Raw genomic sequence first — 18,161 nt, forward strand, 5'->3', positions numbered from 1 at the left:
ACGTTGCAAAATTAGCCTCAGTTACACTGAGAAAAAAATAAAGCAAAACAATATGCACCTAAGAAACTGCTCCTCGCGTCAATTAAATTGAGTTTTTTGTTTTTAAGCACTTTTTGAAAAAGGCTTCCTGACCCATTTAAATTTGATGTGAGGCTATGCTTGTTAGTTTGGAGGTAAAAAATTTTAAGTCCTGCAGCAAATGTTAATGAGGGCTTTTTGTCTTAACTAACCAAGGAGACTGCAGCACCCTACTATAAACCAGTACGGAACACATTCTTTCCAAAAAACCCAGCCCACAAGCTGCATATTGTATGAAGACATTACAGATTAATAAATGATAGCACCATGGTTTTAGAAATTAAGTTAAAGTTTCAGTAATTAACATTTAGTCCAACTTTTTAACATTCTAGTCACAGGCCAGAAATTAACTTTTTAAGAACCCAAATTATTTTATGTGCAAGTAAGAAAATCTTAACCATAAAAAGAGAATTAAACTCTGCATAAAATTCTAAAATACTATCCCCTATTTTTAAAGGAATTAGGAACAAAAACCCCTTTTCATTTGACTTAGTCAAACAGGGCACATTGTTTATGCTTGTCTCTTTTAATCTTGATCATATCAAGATCATTTTGAAGTAAAACCAATGGTTGTCACTTTAAAATCTCTTTACCACAACACTGAGTATTCTATGGCAGAGGCATACACATATTAAAGGCATCTTAATAAAGATGCAAAGGAAAAAACACACATCTTAGAAGAAGACAAAATGGCAGGCAACTGGTACTTCGACTCTCTGAAGGCAAAAATAAAAAAATATCTTTACATTAAAGAATAAGTCAAGTTAAAGAGAAAGGGAATGAAATGGGGACCATCATATTGAGAGAATAAGCTGACCTGCTCAAATTCAAAGTGCTAGAATTAAAGGTCTAAATTAAAACATAGTCTATGCCTCAGAGTATAACACTGAACACAGTATGTGGTCATATTTCAATCCTCTTTCCGTTCCAGAGTCTGTGTAGTGTGAATGCCATTGCTGTACACAGGAAATGGAAGAGTGGAAAAAAGTCCTTCGGCAGTTGTGAACACATTCCCTGCAGGCATTTGGGTCAGACTGGCCCCGCTCACAGCACTTCCAAATGGTCCCGACATATTGAGTCGGTGAACGTGGTGGTAGAGCATTTCCATCGGTGTTTTAGGATCCAGCCCAAAGCTGGGGCTGTTAACATCAACAAAGTTAACAGCATGGGTGTTGGGGAGGAGGTTGCCCTGCATGGCTAAAGTAACTTCAGCTGGAGCATACCGAATAGTGCCAGTGGTGTAGACCCTCTGAGCAGCAGTGCTGGTCGCAGCAAGGGTTCCTGTTACCCTGTGAACCAAAGGAAGCACCACATTGCCTGCTTGTAACCTCTGAAGGGCTTCCAGGTCCCCAGTGTACAACAAAGAGTTGGAAGTTGTGGGACCTCCTGGATGTTTGTCCCGTGGAGATGCTGAAAGTGGGGGTGACAAAGGGTCAGAGGACACAGGAGCCAAGGCCGAGCTGGATGAGGTGCTGAACTGAGTTTTACGGCTGGCAGTATTTTCAGTCCCTGGTGGGGTGAGAACGGAGTCTGGAATGGAGACATGTAAACTACTGCTGGCTTGGGGGGAAGGGAAGTGCTCGGAGCTGGGGGGCTTGGTCATACTGTAGGGTGATTCATTCCTTGAGATTTCCCTGTTGGGTGGGTAATTCCAAATACTGCTATCGTTATCAAAATTGATAGGTTCTGAGATTTCTGTTTTAATTTTGAGCACTGAGGCACTGTTTGGCGACGAGAGCAGCTGGGGCTGGTCCACCAAAGCTGAATCAAGTCCATTTGGACTTGAGGTGCTTGACAGCCTTCTCCGGGTCATGCTGCCTCCCTTTTGCTTTTTTCTCCTCTTCTTCCTCTTTTGATGTTTGCTGGAAGACTGGGCATTGACTTCCCCTGCACTGTCTGAGTCCTTGGCACTGTCCGAGGTCAGTGATTCACAGTTCTGCAACCGCAAGTCTGACTCACTCTCAACATAGCGCTCCACCTTGATCTGCATAGAGCCAAGAGTGCCAAAACTGTCCTCAGGGGCCTTTTGATTCTCGAAGTCAGAGTTTTCAAAGCTGTCATCACTGTCCCTGCTGTCCTGGTTGCTGGAGCTGTTCCCATCATCATTACAGTTCATTTCGTTATCCGACTGATTTCCTGACTTTTTCCTGTCGGATTCAGGGTCTTCACTGTTTTCTGACTGGTTTCCTTTCTCATCTGACTTTGAGTTCTCATTGTCCTCTGGAGCAAAAGGAAAGTGAAACAAACCATTAGCAACAGGAACATAATATTATAACCCAAGTCCACATTTCTACCTACCAACGAGATTTGATTGCTATAAACTTTTTTGGCAAAAGGCATTCTCTTCTGTAGAGCCACAATTTTTTGCAACATTGTGTTGGGAGAGTTTTGATCACCATGAATCTCTTTTTCTCAGCACTGTTAATGCACTAAAAGCCTATGCTATATGGCCTGCACCTTGATTGAGGGAGACCTTTTCATATGCTTGCTGGACAGGAATCATTTTGACAACTGTGAGCACAATGGCATTGTGGCTGTGTCATCCAAAGAGTCGGTAAACAAACAATCCCATTGTGACCATCACGTTCTGGTGATTGTTCTTTCACATCCGTGTTCTCCTGCAGTGGGCAGGCATCCAGGTGTAGCACTATTTACTAATGAAGATTCTCATTGTCTCATCTTATTTTCCTCTCACCATTGCCACTTTCAAAGGGGCATAGTGTCTCTGACTTCAGTGGAATTACTGCTGATTTCCTCCCGTGTGAGAGGAGAAGCAGGTCATGCATGTATAAATCTGAATGAATAAACCAGTTATAACAATTTTGTTACGTTTCTGGACTGTCTTCTCAAATTCCCCTGAAGGGCAATAAATAACAACAAAAAAAAAAAAGTTCAGACAGTGAATCAAACTCTCGATTGATCAAAATCATGTCAGGGCCACTGAAAATAGCCCAGCTACAGCACTGAGAAGCTGTCACTCTTCTTGCCTAAATTGATTTCGTTTTGTTTTAGATTTTTACCTAATTCTAATATGGAGGAGATAAACACTAGCCCACTGGTCTCAGCCAGCCAAAGCAGCTTTGAGAATGAATACTCTCCATTATCATACTATGTTTGAAAGGGTCATGAAAGGTTTCAGGAGACCCCGTCTTTTACAGACCAGCCAGAAATCTTTTGTTGCAAAATAAAAGATGTTTTTTCACTCATCAGAGCCAAGTACTACCCTTTTCAATATACTTGCTTTAAGGGGAGAGGGAAAGGGCCAGTTTTCCTCTAAAGATTGGTTACTCCTGGAGCCGTGTCAATACCAAATAGTTTCCCAGAAGTGCTGGAGAAGGTGGGCTCGACAGGAAAGCTGCCTGAGGATTCAGGGCAATGCACTTCACAAGTCACTTAGCGGGACTTTTGCTTGAGTCACTGGGAGCAGAGAGACCCTCCCTTTTGAAAAATAAAAACCACAGAAGCAAAGTAACAGCCACAAACCCCTAAATCTCATCCAGCTTTTTGTTCCACCTTCATTTCTCCTACAATTTTTTTTCTTGTTTTGAAGATGCTTTCTTTTAAGGACATGGTTTTCCACCTGGTTAAGAGTGGACTTAGGGTGAGGTATTCTAAAGCTGCACAAAATTTGCCTGGGATTTTATCAGATCTTAAACTGAATTTGTTGGTTTCATCCAAGGTGCTGTTCCACTTTCAGGTCCTTTGGCATTTCTATTTAATTCTTCTGTAAGAAGTCTGCTGTCTTCCAAGACTCCCAGACATCTCCTTCTGAGATGTACATATCTGTGCGCCTTTGAAGAATGCTCTCTTGCTCTGCATCAGCCTTAGGAGTCATGAATGCACATGCACTTCTCAGCTGGAAAAACTTACAGTGCACATGGGAAATGCAAACTGTTCTCCACATGTGTGTTATTTGACTATAAAGACAGCATTGGGTGAAGACATTCCCAACCATGGTGGGCAACAAGCCTGTACGTGTGCCTCATGTTGACTTAAACCATCAAACCAAGCTGTCAAAGGCGAACAAATAAAGTCAAAAGATTGAAGAGAACAGCCTATCATATAATATAACATTAAGATCTGATCCTCTTCTTGCTTTTGCTTGATTTATGTCACTGTGATCCACTTTCTCCATTTTTTGGGGGCTGTTTTCATAGACATGAGAGAAAAATCATATATATCTATATCGCATACTACAGCAGAGTAACATCCACAGTTCTTGGGCCACAGGAAACCATGCTCCTTTCAAAGCCAGATGATCTGTACCTGTGCCTAGGTAACAACTTTTAAAACTAATGGGGAATGCGTGAACCATCTGTGCATTGGACCATCTGTAGGACTAATTTACACATTGAGTTTGACAAGTACATTTAGCTTTTACAAACCAAATGAAGTCCCAGACTTAAAGAGCTTAGAAACGAGTGCTTGAACCTTTACTTTCTAATAAAATACAATTCTCTTAACCCAAGAAAACCCTCAAATTTTGCAATCTTCACTGCCCCCTAGTGAGACTCTTCAAAAATGTATTTATACAGGAAAAAGGGTCATAAAGATTGACAGTACAGACTTATCTTCAGAATGTATGCCTACTCTGGAAAGCTAAGAACTAGAATTATATTCAACAGTTACAATCCCAGGTCCTCTGCACAAGGTGTAATACTTCTTCATGAAGCTTATCTGGAAAATCAAATATTTAGTTCAGTGCAGTGTAGGCAGGGATGCATGCACAGAGTGAAGAGAAATACTGAGGAAGTGGGGGTACTGTGGAAACACTGAGGTCATGAAAAGGTTTTGCTAGTGTTTTTCAATTTAATTTTACAGAATGTTTTTGTTTTGTTATAATGGAACAATCCTTGAGAAGTAAAAGCAACTGGAAAGCCAACTATGTGGCTCTCTGTGAGTGTAAAGGCACACCATGTGTGTTACCTGAGTTGTCCTTTGAGTCTGATTCAGAGTCAGAGGTCTCCGAGGATTCCGAGGTTTTCTCTGGCAGATGAGGAAGTTGTGCAATATCCATTGGAGTGTCCTTGTACTCTGGGTTACTGAAGAGGAGACAGCAAATATAAACACAATTGGATGATTGGCAGTTTCGTGGGTTTTCCCTCTTTTCATATCGAAGTTCAAGAACAAAGAACATAAATAGGAAGAATAGCCGAGGAAACACAGAAACATACATTTTTGGCTCCTCAGAGCTTCACAGCAGGGACTTTATGAAGGTTGATTTTAATACTGCAGTCAAATACTTAAATTGACCAGGTATTAAAACTTGTTTGATTCTAGTGAAGTTTTAGAGCTATCAAAGCATTCTTACTGAAGTGGGACACCATGCCTTGTGTGATATCTAACAGTAAAGCTACACTGTGTAATCATCCAACAGCAAAATATCTTGATTTCGATCCCATTACTGTGCCTGGAAGGACAGAGAGGGTGTTTTAACTTTTCCAATCTGTTTCTCTCCCACTGGCAATGTCTATTAGAGTTATCTCTGTAACAATGTTCTCTATCAACCTTGCCAGAGCCCTTTCAATACCTGTTTTTCTCAACATCCCTGTTCTCCACACTTTAATCAAGCAGACCATACATAAAGTTAGTAAGAAGGTGCTCAGTTAGGGCTAGAGAAAATGACCACTGCTCAAAAGAATTTGTTAAAAAAACAGATAAAAAAGGTTATATATTTTTAAAATACTGCACACATGCATCCACATCACCAAGAAACCAAAAGCAACCACTCTAACTATATGACAGATGCACATGTGCATGTTAAGATGCATATGTTAGGGATAAAGAACTGTCAACACACCCATTATAATCATATCTTCATCTGCTCATGTGGTGCTCACCTGTGACTTGTTAGCAAGGAACATGACTGCAATGCAAAAAAGCTACACTACCAGAGAAACTGACCCCCCCCCCCGCCCCGACCCTATGCTGCTTCTTGGTTTGTACCTTTTAAAATGTGTTTCTTTCCCAAATCCATGCAAAGGCAGGGGAACAGACACAGCTAGACATAAGTGGCATAGGAATGTTGAAAATAAGCAAAGTCTTTAATAATTTTTGAATAGGTGAGCATTTCTATGCAGTTCAAATTCCAGCCCAGTGGTAGAGCAGAAAATCTGCAGTCCTGCGTAGAACAATATGAGGCAGCACTGGGGGCGACTGACACACTAGCACAATGACAGTGTGCCCATATTCAGCTTATTACAGTGTACTGTGAAAATTCAGAGTTCACACAGTTCACATTGAAATGCCATTCTTACGATTATCATCTTTATGGTTTTGTCCTGACAAAGTGACTTTATTCTGTTGCATCCCAGGGCAGTCCCCAAATTTGCCCTCTCCAAGCAAAAGATGTTTGAGGGCTTTCACACTGTGAATAACAAGTTGCTAGAACAAGAACAGCATTAATCCTCCCTGTCACTATAATTAGTCTATCCTTTTACAGACAACTGAATCATACTTTCTAATGCATGGAAATGTATACAGACCAGTACTCCTGCTAAGAGTAGACCTAATTATGCCTTGATCTGTCATTAAAATATTATTTGGACATTTGGATCTTTCGTGGATTCCAGTACTAGGAGAAATCTAAATTAAAAATACAAATTCAGTGGAGAAGTTAATCTTTCTCTAATAGACTGGTGAAGGGAATGCAGCAGAAAAACCAAGTTCTGGGAGGAGAGTTGGGGAAGACCACACTGCTTTTCTTTTTTTGTTAGGTATATTCTGTTGGTAGAGAAAATAATCTTGTGGGACATTTGTGGACTAGGCTCATCTGTTGTGTGGAAAGCAGCAAAGGGGACAGAAGCAACTGTTCATAATTCTTATGGACCACTTTTCCAGATGGAATATGGGCACATTTCTGGGCATTTTTGAAGCCCTGTTAGGACTAGGGCAGTGAAGCTGTACTTCCAGTTCAGAACTGGCAGGCTTAAGCTGACCTCTTTAAATGCTCCATTCTGCCTCACTCTTGTAAAAAGAGACAAAAGATTAGCAGGATAAGAATGTATTTGGAAATGCCCGTGCTCAATCATAGGAGGACAGAAACATGCAAGCCCCAGTTAACACTCCACTGCAGTGGAAGGTTTCCCACAGTATGCCTCAGTGCTCTCTTTCTAGGGGTTTCTTCCTCCTCTTCCCCAAAAGTGGAATCAAGAGTATTTCAATATGCAAGTTTAGGCAGGCACAGTCTCTTCAAGGCTTGCTGGACTTGGCATAATAAGTCACAATCTAACCCCTAGACATCCCTTTGAACTTTCATGGCATCAAAGGGAATGTAACAAACCATGACAAGCAACTTAAAAGGCGAACAGGCCAGAAAATGACAATTACATTTCATGACAATCTCAAGGTTTCAAATTTTATTTGTTTGTTTGTTCTGCTCTGGAATGAAACAGAAAATCCCCCAATCTTATTGAACGGTTTCACAAAACAGAATGCATTGAAAGGTATTTTCTGATGAGAAAGGTCAGGTTTATAATTCACTGTCTCTCAGTGACTATTGGTCTTCCCTTGAGCTCAGAAACCAGTCCTTTAAAAACACTTGGAAAAAGGAATTTCTCAGAGAAGAGACTTTAATTCAGAATTTTACTACTATTTCTGTTTAAAATAGTTCTAATAGTTTAAAATAGTTTTAATTACTACTTTTATTTTTAAATCCTATTTTGCATTTTTCAGTGTGAATACTGTCTGATGGTTACAGGAGCAACAAGTTCAAGGCTTTTCTCCTGAGAAAATTCCTCTCTCTTGAGTGAACTGGCAAACACCTTTCAGAGAGACCATTTTGCGGCATTCCAGAAGTTTGCTTCTATGCATTTTCAATAACCAAATATACCAGTGCCTAACACTTCACACCAGATTTTGTAACACAACTACTGACAGTTGGTGTGGATCATTTTTATCTTTGAGCTCAGGTTGAGTAGATTTCAGGGCAGTGGAGGCATGCAATAAAATGGTGGAGGGTTTATTTGAAGACTAAGGCAGCATAATAATTCAAAAATACTCCAGTGTACTGAGACATGACAGATGTCTCAATAAATATAACCAAACAGCACTGTTTTTGAGGTGGACCAAATGAAAGTTCTTCTCCTTAACTTTCTCCAGCAGACAATTGTTTGTTCCCTAAAACTCTCACCAACAGAGACAGCAGTTCAAGTAAAAGAAGTGACTGAAAGACCTACCTAAGAAGGTAATTGACCCAAATGATATTCTTCTCACTTGCGTTCTTGGCATTGACAGCTATGGTTGCACTAGACTGTATCCAGATATAACCTCCGTTCTTCTGCATCCAGCGGTAATACTTTGTTACACATTGACCCTTATTCAGCACTGGGAAAAAATACAAACAAGACAGAAGCAAGATACAGTGCATGTTAGAACTGTGGTAAAATGATCTTCATTGTACAACATGCCGCAAGTATGAGCAGAAGATATGTGGCTCCCTTTAGGTTTAATGCAGCATGCCAGCAAAATGACAAACAGGACCTGAAGTTCAGTATAACTAGCTGTATGTTTTACAAGTTTTTAAAGTACAATTTTAATCTGTTTTTGGAAACTCTAGTGGAAGAAGAAAAGTAAAAAGAACCACAAATCTCTTTGGTTCATAGAATACTTATTGCTGTGTGGACATTTTCAATGACTCAGTGTCAAACTGTACAAAAAGAAAAGGGAAAAAAAAGAGGCAAATTTATATGTGATTTATTCATAGCTCCTAGGTAGACCTCCTTGAGATTCTGGATATTTGAAAGGCTTGGGAAGATACTCTACCCCTGCTGCTTTGATCATTTCTCCTTATTGCAGGCGATATCAACCACTGAACTTATACATCTGTTTCTTTGATCTTGTCAAACAGAATTTACAGTTCTTAGATGAACCAAATCTCCACTGGTCAGTGGGGGGAAACCTTGGGAGAATTTACTTTCTACCAGAGCAAAGTAAATCCACCAATAGACTGAGAAAGAGGCCTAAGGGAGGCACAGAATGGTTTGGTTAGAGCCAAAGAGTGACAGCTCTCTTCGATGTTTGAAATGTGCTAGGAAACAGAGAAACAAGTCAAGCAATCAGTCATGTGAAACAGCGTTATTAAATGCTCACCACAAAAAGGCTTAAAAATACAGATGTTTAAAGTAATACTTCAGCCAAAATATTTCCAATTTGAAACGGATTTGGTTTGTATCTGATGCTTCAGTGTCAGGAGAAGGGGATTGAATTCAAATCTTTCAGTGGAAGGGAGCAGCATGGTTTTGAAGAAAACCTGAACTACACAAAACCTGGGTACTATTGTTACTGGAGCGCTTACTCTCCTCTGCATTTCTCACTAATCCCATAAAGCTTTGTGCACTAGAGGGCAGTGTGCATTCATACACACCTTCTGCTTTTGTCATGTCCTTGTCTCCGTCTGCTAAAATGAAAAACCTCTAACTGCTGTAATAAATTTGGCTAAATTAGCTGCTAAATGGTTATCTCAAGTAATATGTATTTGCATTAATCATCTTGCTCTAAACCAGAACAAGCCAGAGTCCTAAAGATGTAGTAAATTCATATTGTCCATTTAATTACGGCTAATAAGTGCTTCATATACAATAGTTTCATGAAGTACATTTTGATTTTTTTTGTAGAGGAAAAGAAAAAAGTCACTTTGGAAAAGAATAAGTATTTAAGGCAGTTAAACTTCCTACCATAAATGTGACAAATGACACTTTGGAGCTTTCAAGTTAACCAAATGTCTATACCCCTAATTATACATATGAATGTATCTATATCTAAATCCGTGTACAACAGATATCCACAGAAAAAGATATTTACAAAGGCAGCCATACAAACACAGACGCTTTCTTACCTTGGAGGGATCACCCAATCCCCTCTCCATTTTTTCAACTACAGAATTAAAAAATGCATACAAAAAAGTGCAATGTAAAGTGAATGCAAAGTGCAAGTTAGGTTCAGCTGTAATATGAACTAATATTTGCGATCTGGGTCCTGTTGTTTTTCAGCAACCTCTGGGTAACTAGGTTTGTTTCTACCAGAAATCCAGAAGTTTCCCTAAATTTTTACTTTTGTATTCTAAGCTCTAAATATTCTGCTATGATAATTCATTGGCTTCAAAACATTATTACTCAGCAGAATAAAGATAAAATATGAACAACTCACTACCCAGCATTTCTGTCAAAACAATGTTGTATGCCACTTTAGAAAACAATCTCACATAAATTAGTCCAACTTCATCAGCTATGAAGAATAAGGGAAGAAAAGTACTGCTCTAAGTTTTTGATTATGGTAGACTTTTCCATTTCAGTAAAATGGGACACTCAAAATACTCTGCTTACAGATGACAGTAAAACTGATATGCCTGGAAGTCTGGAGTGATATGGGCTCCTTTCTGGAAAACTGAACACTCACTCACAGGTTCGTGCAGAAACTGCTAAGATCTATCTGCACTTGTATCTACTAATTATACTGTCATCTTCTTCATAACAGGTTGATCTGAGGAGTTCACCATGCTATACAAATACCAAGGGACGAATCCTCACAACTGCCCACATGCACATTTGAAAGTCAAGGTACCAGATGAGTCACTAGCCAGTGAGCACATTGCAATTCTGCATAGTGATAGCTATGAGGACCCAGATCCTCCAGCTCTTTCAGACCATTTCATCCTGGACAAGTCCTTCCTCCTTCAGTACCTTTTATACTGGTTGTTGCACCACTGGAAAAGTCTATGTCATGAGCTGAACAGAGAATTCATTTCAGAACTATAGAAAAAAGGGGGAGAATAAAAACCTTGTAAGTTATTTCTGAAGGAAAAGGTGCTTGCTTTTTCAAGAAAGAGAATTCAGTGCATCAGAGTTGCATACAAACCATCTAGAGTCAGGGAGTTCAGACTCTCAAATTACTATACATCCAAAGAATATTTGAAATACTGCCTTGAAAATGAGCTTTCCATGAAGTTCATCTACCTGCAAATTCCTACTCTCTGTTTGGCCAGCTCAGATATATTACCACATACACAGGATCTTCCTTCTTGTATCTGTCTGAAGCACATTTCATATGAGAGATTTGTGGACCACGCTCTGAAGGAAGTCCCACGATTCAATATAAAAATTCTCTCTGTAAAGAGATTCTCTGGCAGACTAGCTGTGCCGTGATGCTAAATCTGGTTCTTACACCCTTTCAGAGTGCACTAGGCACCCCCAAGCCAGTTCTGAAAGCTCATACTATAGCTTGGGAAGAAATTTCTCAACGTGATGAAAGAGAAAGAATGAAAAAAAATTGAAATGTTTTCTAATTTATGGTATTTTTTAACTGTTTGCATCATCAAGCTGAAACTTAGACATTAGATGAGAATTTTGAGAAAACAAGCAACTAGAAGGACACATCAGGAAGGGAAATCTGTTTCGTTTACTGATAACCTAGTTTTACTGAGGAAAGCCCAGTTTCAGTTTGAGGATCTTCAGTTTGCAGGTACAGGGAGTCCATTAATAAAGTTACTGATTTGAAGAAGAAATGAATGTAAAAAATTAGTCCACCCTAAGCTCTGCTTGTGAAGTTATGTTTTGTTACTAGCAACAGACCACACATTTCAGCTTAGCATAAACTTCCGAAAAAGTAATGCCATGTTGGACCACATTCTGAGCTTATTCAGACTGTACTTAAGGCAAATCTCTTACTGAGAATCAAGTTTCAGCTCTATATTTTTGTACACTGAGAAACGCAAAGAGTTTTAAATTTCTATTTTTATTACACATGGAGTACCCAGTCTGGCAGATGATGCAGTATGGGGGAAGGTGAGACTTGTGACCACATGTCACATGTGGGATGGCTCATGTCCCTGAAGTTACACACGATTATGCAGGACTGGGTGTATCAGTCCATTTGTAAGAAAAGCAGGGGACGTGGCTTCTCTTGCAGGCTTAGTTTCTTCCGCTAACCAATGTATAACTCTCAAAAATATTAATGGAAGTTACATGTTTAAAAGGAAGAGGAAAAAAAAAGGCCTTGTTACTAAGCCATATTGTGTGGAAATACAGAGAAATCTGTCTAAGAGTGGATTTCAGCTTAACAGCCAGCAGGAACCATCTTTACAATGAGTCTAACTGTGAGCAAGATAACGAAACAGGTCTTAAATACTAGGAACAGGATGACAAATATAATATATATACACACACATATCTATAAACTTTTTAATCAAAGAGAATAACTGAGGGTTAATGTTTTAAAACTGGTGACCTTTATGTTAGCTGCACAAATATATTCCCTAAAATGGTGGATGCTAAACTTGACTAAAATTTGCCGAAACATTACCTAGTTACTCAATTTGAATTCAGTGGTTAGCATGCAAGAAATGCACAGCATGGCATGCTAAGAACTAAAAAAAAATCTCGCTTATTTCTCAAAGTATGAATATATTGCTATGTACACAGTTCCCAACAGAGGGATTTCAGTTTTCCTTGGTAGCTTTGCGCACAGCAATATTCTTGTAGCAGTGGAGTGAAGGAGGGGGGAGAAGAAGAAACAGTCAGTGTTCTTTGCAGGAACCTATTCCTGTTAGAAAATCAAAATAAATCAGTACAAGTTTGTCTTCAGAAATATGGTTACAAAAAGAAAAAGAACATAGTTTCTTCCTGTAAGGCTGTTCTGAGAAGTCAAAGCCAAAGCTTCTAAATAGTGAGTTGTGTTTTAAAAGAAGGAAGTAGCTTAATTCAGTTTGAAGAGGAGATGAAGAAATTGTGTATCAAAAGCAGCCTTTTAGCAAAGTCTCCTACAAAAGGACATTTTACTCATGTGCATATGCATTTAAAAGCTACACTATATTGCGTATTCAGGTAAGTATTGAGTAAATAGGAAATGATGAGATCATCTTACATATTCACACAGCTTCACAAAGAGACTCTTTATAATTGGTGAAAATATTGAGGTTACATCTGCTGTGCTATTCACCCTTCTCCTTGAAATACCTTTATCAATGACTGGATGGTATTGATACTGAATTCTTCTTGTGATAAACTTACAAGAATAATTTTAATTTACTGCATGAGGTTGAAAATGCCATACTTAATACCATAGTCGGATACTTAGCTGAAGCCACAAGTACTCTTTCTACATTCACAAAACTGGCAGACGAAACATGAAAAGGAATACTGACTCTTTAATCTCCACTTCTCCACCTAAGGCCCAAGGCAAGCTGACAGGGTAACTTCGTTCTGGAAACAGAGGGGTTTTTATTTTTTTAATTCTGGATTACTTTTTCTTCTGCTTTTGAAAACTGTGGGCTATGGGGGAATGAACCTGGCATAGACTTAAAACAAGAACAAGTTTCTTTATCTGAAAAGTTACAGTCCTTGATGCTTACAGGAAGGTCATTTTCAAAACCCACAGGAAAAATAGCATCACAGCCAGAAAGAGTGCATTAAGTGCCTTATTTGCTTGTAACAGAGACAGTTTTTCATTTATAACAGCTCCGAGGATCAAGTGAGCCTTTGATGTTGTAAGGACTTTTCTATAGATTTTGCAATTAGTGAGTTAGATGTTTTAAATAGTAGGTATCCACAAACTGGATTTTAGCAATGAACAAAAAGCACTAAGCAATATTTAGCAATGTCAAATGATGTTCGTTACTTAAACAGAATTACGAGCTAGATGGTAGGAGACATGTAGACATTCTGTGAGCAAATGTGTGCCATCTGTATAATTCTCGGCAAACACTTCAATTTTGGATTTACTACATGGAGTGGGGTGACGAGGAGGGGATGTAAGCCAGGACAGCGTGCAAATGTGTTCTCTACCCACCAGGCCAAAAGTGCGGCCTCCACAGCAGATTTCTTGGGGAAGAATGCCACCTTCCCATCACAAAAGTCTCCATGGGTCACGTTATTCTACCTCTCCTCATTGCAGACAGCTGCTTACCAGCCCTCTGTGACTTACAGTATCTCAACAGAGTTCTCTTAAGAAAAATAGGAAGATGATAACTGTTTAGAAAAATATCTGTTCTGTGAGGCTTTGGAAAGCTGCATTTTACTCACACCATATAGGAGGAGAAAGCCCTGAGTGCTGGACAGAGAACATCTTTTTTAGGTTTGGGTAGAATACACTGTATTGTGTCAATAATACTGACTGAGACCTTGGCTTCTATCATGATATGAATATTAGCAATAATTGTGGGCCTCTAAACATAAAGTCATCTTTTCCAAAGTCAAATAGGAAGTAGTAGTTCATATTCATGAAAGAAAATTGGTACGTCACTGGCACCTAAACTCCCAACCCAACCTGTTCATTCACCTGGGATATTTCTTTTACGCATATACAGTCACCCTGAAAATGCCAAGTGTGGCAATTGATTTGTTGCTTACTTCTGCAACATGGAACTTTGTTTAATCTTGCAGCGTGGGGATGTTGCACATTTAAATACCTGACAAAGTAGGCAAAAGTAAGGATCAACAACCTTACAGGAAAAAAAAAAAAAACAAACCTTAATCAACCTTTTAGAAAAACTGGAAAGTTTTAGAATCTTTAAAAACTAAGCAATATTTTTTCTGCCTCACTTTACAGAAAAGCAAATGTTAAAAGTAGTCTTGAGTCAAACTGTTACAGAAATGTGGGTTCACATTAGGATCAAAGTTTATAACTCAAGGTCATCACTTACAAAATAAAGTGAGAAAAGTCCTGCATGTTACATGCCCAGCCAGGGAAGAAAGGTAACTCTCAATAGTGAAAACAGTTTGGAAAAACATTCATGGATTTTGTAGCCTGTCCTAATCCCAGGACAGTGGTACTCCAGCCCTCTGAAAATTCCTAGCTGCTGCTAGAGATTCTGCCTTTATTTGATTCCAAATTATCTCAGATAAGGACAAGGAAGATGTTTTGTTTAAAATCAACCATATGTCATCAGTTTACATGACTTCAGTTCACACCCAGCAAAAGCAGGGGAAAAAAAAGCATTTCCCAGCACTAAGCACAAATCATCATCTCCTATTTGAATGAGAGACACTATTCTTCTCCTCTCCCTTTCGTGGTGGTTATAACATACCATTTGCCCATGGTCCATCATTTAAAATTACAATTTTATAATCATGCTTAATAGTAACTATTAACAAGAACATGTAATGCCTGGTAGGATGTTTATTTTAAAACATTATGTGGATATTGATCAAATGTAATGACTCAGTTATAATATATACTTCAATGTATCACTAGGTGCACTCTTCCATTGAAGCTTACAGCATGTGTATCATAAAAATTTTCTGTTGCTTCTATAGATAGAAATTATGTATAAACTAAGAAAGTTTACTTACTTAATAATAAACTGGATTGAAAAATGAACACTAGATTTGTCTACCTAGGATTCTCTAGGTTTTCCTCTCTCTTTCTTAACTTTATTTTTCCCTCATGATTTGTCTGTCTCCCCATGACTTTTAAAACTTCAATCCTGCCATAAAGTGATTTCCTTCTGCTAATATTGAAATGGTCTTTCAGAAACCCAAGTCTGCTTTGAACACCAACTTCAGACGGAACTTCCATTATCATTAATGAACTCTCTCTGTTCAAACTGGAGGGGAAAATGAAATCCCAGATCCAAATTTTGCCCTCAGCTACTAAAATGCAACATCAGAGGAGAACTTTGGCCCTGCTTGCTCAAGAAACTTAAATCTGTCCTCCATTTCTCCACTAATATTAATGTCCATCATATGACAACCTATGTAAGATTAATGACTTTAGAATATAACCCTTGCCATGCCAAATTTATGAGCGGATTATACACAGCTGTATCTCTTACAAATAGGAAAGGAGATACAAGTTTCATAGAAGCAAAATATAGAAGTAGATCAAAATATAGAAGCAGATTGGCAGCAGTAATAAATTTCTTTTTGAATTTCATAGGTTAAAGATGAACAGTTTCAAGGGATAGGATACTGCCCTTTAAACATCCTTTCATTTCCAGCATAAGAGTCCCTGTTTGGGTATTTGGACTGAGGGAAATGAGAGGTTTTCTCAGACTAATCTCTAGAGGAAAGGGATCCACAGCACAGTGGCATGGTGGCATGGCACGACTGAATGTTCAAATACCCTTCTAACCACCACAAAGATTCATCATCATCTCACATTTGGCAGTAAACTACATTAGACACTTTTAAAGCATGTTGTCCCTTTATACCAGATGACTTTTAAAAAGAAAGTGTCCTGGTTTTAGCTGGGATAGAGTCAATTTTCTTCCTAACGGCTGTATAGTGCTCTGTTTTTGATTTAGTATGAGAATAATGTTGATAACACACTGATGTTTTAGTCGTTGCTAAGTAGCTGTAGTGCTTATGCTAAGCCAAGAACTTTTCAGCTCCCCACGCTCTGCCAGCGGGGAGGGGCACAAGAAGCTGGGAGGGGGCACAGCCAGGACAGCTGACCCAGACTGGCCAAAGGGATATTCCATACCGTGTAACCGTCATGCTCAGTATAGAAACTGGAGTTGGCCAGGGGCGGGAATTGCTGCTTGGGGATGGGCTGTCAATCACTGAGTGGTGAGCAATTGTTGCATTGTGCATCACTTGTTTTTGTGTATTCCTTTATCAGTAATATTGTTATTACTATTTCCTCTTTCTTTGTTGTCCTATTAAACTGTTTTTATCTCAACTCACAAGTTTTTTTTTTCTGATTCCCCCATCCCACCTGGGGAGGGGGTACAACTGAGCGGCTGCGTGGTGCTTCGCTGCTGGCTGGGGCTAAACCATGACAGAAAGAAAAAGAAACAAAACAAAACTTTGCACCTTTCTCAAGAAAACTTAAAAGGATAGCTTAGCACTAACAACAACATCAAAAAATCCCTTGTAAAATAAAAAGAAAAGAACTTCTCAGTAAATAAGCATCTTATGATCTCAGAAGCAATACCTAGCAATCTGTGGACATCAGGTACAAAGGCTTCAGATGTTTGGCGGGGCATTCCCAAAAGCCAAAGTCCCGGACACTAGCCCGCTCACTCACTTTATAAGTTATCATGAAAACCAACACTGATCCAACACTGGCCACATCACACATGGATGGCAAAGCCACAAGTGATTTATGCAGGTTCTTTCAAGTAAGTGCTAATAAGACCTATTGCCACACCGTCACATATCTGATATATGCTACACATTTTACTGATACTATTTTCATACCCTGACAGCTTTGAAAACTGTCTCCCTTGGAGATGCAAGGTCAACTGTCCAGACCTTTGAAAAACAAAAAGAAGAAAAAAACCACCCAGTAGCACTAATGTATTTCTAAAACTCTGGAAAGATCTGCAACAGTTTTTTCATACAATGACATAGTGATATTTTAGGATGGAGTATTTCACAGCCTGGTAAACTACAAACAAAAATCCGTAATCTGTCCTTGGATTTTCAATGGAGAAACACTGTTTCTGACTTTGGCTACCAGGTGATGAACACTTTTGGTCTCAGTAATCATGGAGTAAACCTCAGCAATGAAGGTAAAAAGATATGTGGCTGAAGTACTTTTCCCCTTCATTTTTAAAATGGCTTACATATACATTATGTAGCAAAAGTCACCACAGAAACAGTTTAGTGGGCAGAGTGAAGGTGAAGCTGCTGGAGGTGCACAGTAAAACCTTTTATTCCCATGGTTTTGCAATTTGTCATGTGCTTCTGCAATTTATCACAAGAATAATATCAAAGTTTAAATTCATCTTTGAGGTTGGAAATCTTGAGCACAAAGAGACTTTAAAAAAAGAAAGAAGATGATTAAGGGAGTAACTGGGAAACCAGAGGTTCCCAGCAGAAGTCAGAGCTCAGCCTTCCTTCTATAGCCTCTTAATGCAGTAGCTGTACTTACACAGCTGGTACTATACGCATTTTTAATGCAAACACAGGAGAAAAGTTTAAGTGTAATTTTCAACTGACTATGAGCTACAGAAGACTTACAATAGAGAGCCTATAAACTGAAATGGGAACGTACTAATCAGTATTGCTTTAGATTTAATTTGAAGATGAAATAACATCAGGAATTAAGTTAAAGGGTTATTGATGCAAACTATCTGAGGCATCTTGCAAAATAACTGCATATTGCTAAGCTACAGAAGGCAAAATTCTGCAGTTAGGTTCAGC

The 18,161-nt window shown here is 38.9% G+C and overlaps 1 protein-coding gene across 1 annotated transcript in view; it reads right to left on the reverse strand.

The window, feature by feature from the left end:
* Positions 1 to 988: 988 nt before the first annotated feature.
* NPAS3 (neuronal PAS domain protein 3) overlaps positions 989 to 18,161 on the reverse strand; it is a 26,051-nt gene continuing 8,878 nt past the window's right edge. The window contains exons 3-5 of the mRNA XM_010296318.1: positions 8,256 to 8,403; positions 5,005 to 5,120; positions 989 to 2,298 (exon numbers count right to left, since the gene is read on the reverse strand). Of these exons, the coding sequence (XP_010294620.1) occupies positions 989 to 2,298; positions 5,005 to 5,120; positions 8,256 to 8,403 (1,574 nt within the window). The remainder of the gene's footprint in view (positions 2,299 to 5,004; positions 5,121 to 8,255; positions 8,404 to 18,161) is intronic.

Source organism: Phaethon lepturus, unplaced genomic scaffold (genome assembly GCF_000687285.1).
Source record: "Phaethon lepturus isolate BGI_N335 unplaced genomic scaffold, ASM68728v1 scaffold18501, whole genome shotgun sequence".
NCBI classification, from domain to species: domain Eukaryota; kingdom Metazoa; phylum Chordata; class Aves; order Phaethontiformes; family Phaethontidae; genus Phaethon; species Phaethon lepturus.